The 9,555-nt window shown below is 41.9% G+C and overlaps 1 protein-coding gene across 2 annotated transcripts in view; it reads left to right on the top strand.

Moving 5' to 3' along the window:
- The first annotated feature begins 1,291 nt into the window (after window positions 1–1,291).
- Window positions 1,292–9,555, top strand: part of LOC133364281 (MARVEL domain-containing protein 3-like) — a 28,585-nt gene continuing 20,321 nt past the window's right edge. The window contains exons 1-3 of one of the 2 annotated variants that reach the window (XM_061584744.1): window positions 1,292–1,772; window positions 3,404–3,537; window positions 7,458–7,624. In XM_061584744.1, coding sequence (XP_061440728.1) covers window positions 1,728–1,772; window positions 3,404–3,537; window positions 7,458–7,624 — 346 coding nt within the window. In that variant the 5' untranslated portion in view covers window positions 1,292–1,727. The remainder of the gene's footprint in view (window positions 1,773–3,403; window positions 3,538–7,457; window positions 7,625–9,555) is intronic. The other variant, XM_061584670.1, reaches the window with a different exon arrangement.

The following is a 9,555-nucleotide window of genomic DNA, read 5'->3' as shown; positions in this document are numbered from 1 at the left end:
ATCAAAGTCTGATGTGACCCTCTCATTAGGCAAGCCAAGCAGCTGTGAGTCTGGCTTTTAGAACACTGACAGTTGGTTCTTACTGAGCATGCCCAACACTATCATTCCGTTCAATGCAAAATTTATTAAATTAATTAAAAATCAGCCAGGCATTTTTTAAACTTTTAAACTGCAGAAGATGAAGGTCAGAGAATGGGACAAGGTCAGTAATAGGATTACAGGTACATGCCTGATTTTTAATTAATTTCAACAGATTATGAGAACTCTGAGAGAGAAAAGTCCAAAAGGGCTCTGGATTTTCCCCCTCTCTTTTTAGACTTTGAACTCTCTATTCTCTCTGACTGTTTTGTGTATTGCTATGAAAATTTAGAGGGTTGTTAAGCAAGCATTTCTGAGTTCAGGACTATAGGTTTTGTAAGGTTTTGTTTTGAAATGAGCTTATGGGAAGCATCAGAATGGCATGGGGGTATTTTCAATTTAATATTACAGAATGTGAAAAATCCACACTGGCTCTTGTGGCTGTATAATCTCATTTTTTTCCAAATATAAATTATTAGATTGCCTAGCTTCCCTTTCTCTCACTAGTTCAATCATGTGAGCTAACTCCCAAAAATCCAGACATCTAATGTATGGGTTCATCCCCCCCCCAGTTATGACAAAGTTATGTGAGCAGCTATTAATAAAGGAACATTCCCTCATCTTCGAAGACCTGGTCTTTTTTACAAAGCCAAGCAGTTTAACTAACGGATCTGCCGATCATTCAGAACAAGTTGTTACTTTGATTCTGTTACTATAACTGCCTAAAAGGTCATTATTTTGGGACAGGAAGAGATTGTATGAAGCATATCAGCACTTGGTGGTTTACATCTCCAGCATGTCTCATTCGCCTCTTTATAAATGCAGGTGACAGAAAACATTTCCTGAAGATCTGTGCTTAGGATTTGTTGGGGGACTTGTAGTCCTATCCCATTTCATACATCTAATTAAATCTCTTGTCTCAAGAGATCCCTTTCCCATCTAGGAAATAACACAGCAGAAAAAGTAAGAATTTCTGGATGTTTATCGGTATTAGTAAAGATACTATATAGTCTACTGTTGTTAAATCGCTTTCGGCTGATTGGTGGAACGCAGTTCATAAACAAATAACCAACACATTTCCTTTTTTGCTCGCTCTCTGTCCCTCTGAGAGGGCCACGTTCCCTCAATAGATGGTTGGAGATCTGTTTTACCCGTAAATAGCGAAGCGAGCCTCTCGCACGCATCTATGAAAGGTGCCAGAGCCCCGCCCCTCTTCGGCATGGCCGGTTTCACTCCAGCATCCCGCCGGTTCGACGCCCTTCACCTTCACAGTTCCTAGTGGCTGCTTTGTTATTCAGTCCTCCTCACCCCGCCCCTTGCGGGCTTCAGGTTCAGCAGGTCACTCCTCTTTACTTTGAGAGCCTGTGAAACTGGGCTCGCCGGAAAGGGAAACCCGACTCTTCCCAAGATCTGAGGCATCGGAGGAGGGGCAGAGTCTCAGCTGAGCTTCTACCTGCGAGCGCTTGCCAGCCCAGCAGCCCCCCCCTCCCTCTCTCAGAGGCCGAGAGAAACAAGGAAATGCAGCCGTGGTTGTCTTCAGGGGAAAAGCACAGGAAAAAATAAAGAGGGATCTTGAGCAGTTTCGGCCAGAATCCTCTTATCACGAACCTCAGGCATGGAACAAAGTTCTTGAGAACTTCAGCGTGTTGATGAAGAAGGAAGGACCTCCAACAGGACTCTTCTCAGCCCCAGAGGTAAACAGCTGGGAAATAGAGAAGGGGGGAGATGTACCAATAAGTCAGCAGGGACAGTGTGCGCGCGCCTGTGTGCAGTGAGGCAAGCATGGATTTACAGCAGGGGTCCCCAAACCCTAAGTCCCTCCCCTCCTTGAGGTTCAGGACTTCAGTACCAGCCCTTGCCCCATGATAGAAAACTGGACACTCCACTGGTCCACAGAACTGGGATCCATTTCAATCTTCTGCCTCCTTCCACTGTGACTGCCTACCACAGTTTCAGCAAGGTTTTTGGAGGGGAGAGAGAATGTGAAGTCGCTGAAATATCTCCCCCCAAAAACATTGACCTGTATTGTGTCAGAAATCGAACTTTGGGAGGAAGACTATTGCAGACTGACTTGAGAAAGAGTAGCCTGCAACCAGGATCCAGAAGATGCCAGGCAGGATAGCGTTCTTGACATTCTTGTGTAAGAAGAGTGAATTCCAATAGGTGTAGCTTCTCCCATCATGATCACGTGCCTTGAGTTTAAGCAGCCACTTAAAGCAGTTACTCCATAACGGAAGCCCTCTGGTCAAAATCTGGCCATCTGAAGAGTAGGAACTTGCTCTCCCACGCTGCAAAGAGGCAAGACAGTGGTGCGGATGAAGCAGGTGTCCCTGAGAACAGGAGTGGCTGGAAGTAGGGTTGCTCCTCCCCCCCTTTTCAAAGTGGTCTTCCTGATGCAGCGCACATCCTTTTTGTTTTTAGTATCTGCTTTTAATAGAAAAACTCAAAAGGGCATAAATGGAACAATTCCTCAGATTCCACAGTGCCAAGAGTGGTAAGCTTTAACTCTCCCTTATAGCTTATGGTAGTTAAAAGAATGGAAAGTGCAAAAAGAAAAATGGAAAGTGGGGGGGAATAGCTTTTAACCACCATGAGTAAACAGTTTTGACAACTGCAGCATTGTTAAGTGTGACTGTCACATGTGGGTTTGTGTGGCCTCAAGCACAATGCTTTTCAGTTGAATTACTTCACACATTCAGCTATGATTTAGCTATGATTTAGCTGACAATCAGATTATTTATGTGTATGTGTGAACCAGCCTGCAGAAGATTTTACCTGGCTGAGCTAAAATCTACAACTAGAGAGAGCTGAAAGTAAACTTGGGTTAACTGTATTTTCCTGGGGGAAAGGTACAGACACTGAAATAAAACAAACTATATTCTTGGGAACTATTGTTCTATATGATTACTTATGAATGTTAAACACTTTAAAAGAATGGTTTTAGGATTGGCTATAGAGATCTCTATTCCTTTCACTTCTCTTATGGGTTTTTGCTGACTCTTAAAAGAAAACAGGAATGTCTTCATTTATTTCTATATATCTCTGGTTTTTGCCATTAAAATTTTCCTAACTTTTACAGCTTCATTCTACATGGATCTTTTGGCCTTTGAAAGCTGGGCAGATCCTCTGCCCGCTCTAACACACATGACACTGCAACCTTTAAAAAAAATTAAAGTTACAACTTGCTTACATGGAATTACCCCCCTCCCCGGCAATATTGTCTTCCTTACTGAGTAATAGGTGTAATGTTATTTTGCAAATGCTAGTCATTCAACAAATTGAATCAGGAAAATTAGAAGTAGATTTGTGTTTGCTATGCTGACAGATAACTTCAGCAAGACAGAAGATGGCTCACTCTGAGAGACCTCATCGAGATAAAGATTACAGACAGAGGGGGATTCCAAGGTCCAGCCGATATGTTGACGAAAGAAGTAGACCACCATATCCATCAAATGAAAGGTAAGTTTTAAAAATGAAAATGGGGCATAGTCACGAAGTGGGGAGCGAAATATCCACAATGGTGCCTATTCTCTGTGCCTCAATTCTCCCATTCCTAATCATGGATGATATCTAGGCCAAAAAGATGTAACCAGGGAGAGTGAGTGGCAACTTGCTCCAACATCTTTCCATGTATGCCATTACAATAGTTCTACTTAGTGAAAAGGGTTACATTGTTATGAGTGAAGGTGACTTAGAAGGAGGCTGCAGTCCTAGGCACACACATAAACTGGCACTCACTTGCATTTTGCCTCCCTTTTGTAAAGGGGTTGCTGAATCATTTGAGAACATATCATCATCATCAATAATAATAATAATATTCCAACATAACATAATGCAAAGTTGTTATTATATTTTGCCACCATGTTACACTCATGAGAACATGCATTTAGATGCAAATAGTCTACTTATTTAAAATATTTATGCCCCACCTCTCCTTACAATTAAAATGATCCACTAATGGGGCCACATTATCTTAATGCATTAGACTTTTTTTTTTTAAAAAGTCAGCATCTATAAAGGAGAAAATTTCAAAGTTTTCCAGGAACCCTATTTTTTCTAGAGAAGAGAAGTCATCGAGGTTGTGGAAATAGAGCCAACCAACACAAATGTTGGGAGAGAGCATATTCTCAGTTTGTGGAGCATCTATTTTCTGGCAAGCAGCTTGTTAAAGAGGGAAGCAGCTGCATTGCTAGTGTCCAAGGGATTGTTTTCGGCTTAGTACAAAGACTTATAAATCACTCAGCTTATGTTGTACAGCTGCTCAGTGTACAACACACACAACCTTAAAGGTTAAGGAAGAGAATCAATTAAAAGGGAAAAGCTAGAGGCATAGTGGGTGACACTAATAATTGGTGAAAGTAGCTCATATGCAGGACCACAGTAATTAATGTTTTCAGATTACAGTGAATTTGTGTACTTGTAATTGTGCCAGTGAGAACAGATGAATGCAAAAGATGTTAGGACTATAAAATGTGATTGAATGAGTAAAGCTAGCTGAGAGACAGAAGCATAAAAAAAACAGAATTCCCAGGAACATTAAGTGAAAACCAATAACAGTCTGGCAGAGTTATGGATAGTAACACACTAAACTTTGAAGACAAGTTGGCAGGGCTGTTGTAACTATACAATTTAGATAACTTTGGGCAAGAATAGCAGCCATTGTGGAAAGGAGAAAAATTGCTGATGTAAATACCTTCTTAATATTTGGGGGCTTTTTCCTCCTGAAGCCCTGGTTATGCAGGACTGTCTTATTCAGAGTGAAGAGAAATTTTTCATGTTAATAGCATCCTCAAGTCTGGAGCATGGTAATATTTCTTGGGAGCAAAAATAACATTCACTTGATATGTTAATAGCACTTATCAAGGGAATGTTGTTATTTTTGCTCCCTAGAAATATTACCATGCTCCAGACTTGAGGAGGTATCCAACTACATAGATCTGCTAGCACAAGGACTTCTGGCTGTGCAAAGGAACTTCCCTCTCCTCTCCCCGTGCACCACCCCCTGTGCTCTCCTAAATCTGTTCTGGGTTTATTCCCCAACTTTCCAGAGCAGATTTGGGAAGGGGGGGGAAGTTCTGTTACACAAGAGGAAGTCCTTGCACTAGTGAATCTGTTTAGTAAGATACCGCCCTTAGACTGCAATCCAAAGCTGCCACTGCCAAGACTCTACGGAGGTACTGCTGCCACATCTGCAGCCTAGCCATTTGCAGTAGCACAGTTTGGTGTGGGGAGGGGCAGACTGGTCTTGATCGCTGTACCAACTTCAGGCTGGTGTAGTGATCAGGCCCAGTGCTGGCCACCACCAGTTTGAGAGCAGATCAGGATCCAGTAGATCCCAGGCTGGTTCAGTCTTTCCCCTGTCCTCAGAGCACCCCATTTTGGGACTCTGTACCAGGCTTTGCTGGCAGGGATACTGCTGGTAGCCCTTCCACCCCACTTGCACCCACTTGGGTGAACGGGGAAATTCTGCACTGACAAAGTGATGCAAGCAGCACTGCAGCAGTGGCCTACAGGAGGCCAGCTGAAGTGGCAGAAGTGCACAGAACTCCCACACACACACACAGCCAAGCATAAAGGGGAGCTTGGAGTGTAGCCTAACTGACATTCAATAAATACATACATTTTAAAAGCTTATAACTTGGTCCCATCTCAACCCCCCAAAAAACAACAACTAAAAGTAGCTTAAATAATAAATATAAATAGCAATAAAACCAAATCCACAAAATGCATGAAATGGTCATCAGAAGATACCAACATCACAAAAATACCAAAACAACAAAAACAGCAACTCCTAAAAATGGGAGCGGGTGCTCCAAACACAAGATTTAGTTCAGACCTTGATTTGGCACTTTGAAAAACAGCTTGCATTCGTCTGAGGTGTTTTGTGAGCTGTCCACTTCAGCTCTTTTTCCTTCCTTTCAGCAGAAGTGGATGAAATTAGCAGGCATACTAGCCCTTCCAAAATGGATAAAGCTTGCCACGTTACAGCCAACTATGTTCAGGGGCATTGGTGTTGGACACCTTTAGTGTTTTATTAGTTTTTAAATGAAAAATTGTTAGTTTTTTTTATTTGGGGGTGGAATTGGATTTCATTTGCAGACAAGTTGCCCCTTCTAAGAGCATGAATCTTCCCAAATTTCAGAAGGATAACTTCAGTGGTTTTCCTGCAAGGGCAACCATTATAGTTTTGTGGTGGGTGAAAATGGGAACAGTAATTTCCCCAAGTGTTTGTGGTAATTGGTCTGAAAATTATAAACATGCGAGAGGTGCCCCTGAATATGAATGCTGCCAAATTGCAGGCAAATGGGTCCAAAGGCTTTTGTACCACACATGCACCTTTAAATTTGATTTTATATGTTAAATTTATTATTTTATTTATTTCATTTCTACCCACGCCTCCTCCTAAGGGTGCCCAGGGTAACAACCAAGTAGCAAAACAATACAATTAAAAATAACATAAAAACATCTAATACTACTCACACACACCCAAAGCTAATAATTTAAATGCTGCCAGGAACAGTATATTTCAGCCATTAAAATGCCTGGATGAATGGGACTGTTTTCAACTTCCTCCTGAACAGAGCTTGGAAAAGTTACTTTTTTGAACTACAACTCCTATCAGCCCCAGCCAGCATGTGCTGGCTGGGGCTGATGGGAGTTGTAGTTCAAAAAAGTAACTTTTCCAAGCTCTGCTCCTGAATATTAATAATGAGGGAGACAGATGTACCTTACCAGGGAGGGCACCCAGCAAATGGGGAACCACCACCAAGAAACCACTCGTGTGTTAAAGTAGGAAGAACTCAAAGGGATACACTTTCCAGGTAAAAAAATTCAAAATGATTACGAGCTTGGTCTCTCATTCAAAATGGAACTCTCCCTCTACTCCCAATTCTGGGCTTTGCTGGCATGACCATGATATCAGGCGAAACATTTAAATTAAGCAAGTAAAGGCACAGGGCTTTGCAAGCACTGATGATCAGCTGATGATCAGCACTTGCAAAGGCACAGGGATTTACAGGTGCTGCTGATCAGCAGGGAGCCACATTGAGTGTAGGGCGGGTAGGCATGGCTTGGTCAAAATGGCCTCATGGGCCAAATGGGGAGGCCTCTGAGCCCTAATTAGGCAGGCCAGGTTCCCCAGAACTGTTGGGATGTGGTAAATCTAACCAGAAGGGCATTCCACTCCTTGTTACTACCCTTTTGGCCTGACATAGCAGAGGATTATAGAGCAGAATTTCAATGATAAATGGAGTATTGGGGGGAATATATGGAAGAATCCATGACCCTGAAAAGTGGCATAGAAATCACTTAAGTAAAATAAATCAAATTAAAGAAGGTAGCGTGTAAGGTGTCAGCTCTTTATCCCTCTTTCTCTGTAGGTCATCAGAAGGAACACTTGAAACTTCAAGACATCCCACAGCTTTTGCAGAACCTTACCAGAACTATCCAGGAGCAACTTGCGGATATGTTGATTCCTCACCCCAGTTTTATCCTTACCCCAAAGAGACTTTTTCTGAGAAATGCTCAAACCTGTGCTCAAGAAGGGGTATGCAAACATTTTTCTTATTCTCATCAATTGCATCCTTTGATACACAAATGCAGTTAAGGAGGAGTACAAGAGGATAGCATCTTCCATTCAGGCCGGCTTGTGTTGTTGGAGCGGGAGTAGGGTGGGGTGGTGGAGTGGGTGAGAATCAAAGGTTTCAGCTTTCCCTGAACTCTTCCTCAGGCAAGACAAAGAACAGAAGGAGATGAAGTCATTTAAATTCGCAGCTTGCAGCCAAATCTATTTTATAAACATAATGGGAGCACTTTACTAACAACACCTGACTAATAAGCTCTTAGCATATCAAATAGTCACTGACAGTGGTTTAAATAGCAACAGATTTTCACATGCATCTTCAGTGACCCTAGGAGCCAAGCGTTTCCACTTTATCTATTAGTTTGGAAACCCAGCATGGCTATGTATTTCAGTGCGCTTCCTGAAAGGATAGTAATTGTGATACTCAGCCCCTTTCATTCTCTGGAACTAACACAGTACATGCTCCCTTTTGCCAACCTCCAGTAAAGGCAATTAGGGTGGGAATGATACCTTGGCCAGTACAGTTTGTTTTTAACACGTCCTATGGCTGGCCTGATTGCTGGCAAATAGGTATTCGGTCTGACGCTCTCCGCCAGCACACACCTTTTAATGAGGGCTGGAATCCTGCACCTGCTTACCTGGGAGCAATCCCCGCTGCACTTACTCAATATTAAGCTTCCAGTGTGTTGGTAAATTTCAGCATTTTGTCCCTTCTACTTCCTTCTCAGTTCACAACACAACTTACAGGCTTGTGTTTTAAGTCAACATCGCAAGATATAAATAAGCTTGAGAGAACCTTTAAGCTTGAAGACTGAACCCCCCCCAAATCTTCACAAGGCGCTTATGAAATCCATCTCCTATGACTATTTTAAATATCTCTGACCCAAATCCTTTCGGCCTGGGATTTGGCCAGTTATTTTTAGTTAATACATTAAATTCAGCTTTCCATTCCACTGGCTCTTTGTGAAGTTTTACCTCAGCTAAAGTAAAGTTCAGCTTCTGGCAGCAGCTAAGATGCGACATTTTGTGGCTGCTTTTTCCTTTCAGCTCATTAATGTTATTCACTAATAGGCAAAAAACCCTTGCCTTGCGGTTTAAGAACATACCTATAGTCCACAGATATTTCTATCAAACTTTAAAAAGCAGGGAAATTGGGCAGCTATAGTGAATGCACCAGGGGAGCAGGAGACCAGACCCTCTCTCTGAGATATTGTACTGTCCAATAAATTTGTCAAAATGCAAACACAATTTGAGTTGGTCTTTCACAGTCCAATCTACTTCCTGTGTAGCTTGGAAGAATTTGGTAACATGTGCCTCTGAGCATATGGTGAGTGGTGGCAACACCTGCAATCAGCCCAAATAATAGAAACAAGACATGTGCCGTGCTGATCTTGTGTCAACACCTGCCATCTCCAAAGAGGGAGAATTACGTTTTTGTATCTTTGTTGGTGTTCTTACTTTGTGTCTTTCCTGTGTTACTACTGTTTCTACACAGAATCTAACCTAGAAAATTATATTTCTCTCATTATTCATCCTACAAATCTGTGTCAAATTTATTTTCATTAATTTCAAAGCCTTTTTATTGGTCAATGTCATATCATGGTGAAGACAGCCTTTTGTGTTCAAACTGGAGGTTATGCGCTATTTCTATTTTGGGTGCATTAACAGTTGAATCTGAAACTACAGTTTGATGTAAAATTAGATTGATTACAATATGATGCTACTTAAGCAATTAATCTAGCTGTTTGAAAAAACAAACTTGTCCTGCCAAGATACATGTTTTCAGCCTGCTATGCTTAAACCACTCCACTTAAGGAAAAGTGGGCATGGCCAATTAAAAACATCAAGCACACCTAGAAGTTTGCTAGAATATATTTCACTTCCCACTGATTTAT

The sequence above is a fragment of the Rhineura floridana genome, chromosome 1 (assembly GCF_030035675.1).
Source record: "Rhineura floridana isolate rRhiFlo1 chromosome 1, rRhiFlo1.hap2, whole genome shotgun sequence".
NCBI classification, from domain to species: domain Eukaryota; kingdom Metazoa; phylum Chordata; class Lepidosauria; order Squamata; family Rhineuridae; genus Rhineura; species Rhineura floridana.
The sequence above is the reverse complement of the archived record's forward strand: the minus strand, read 5'-3'. Positions and strand labels throughout refer to the sequence as shown.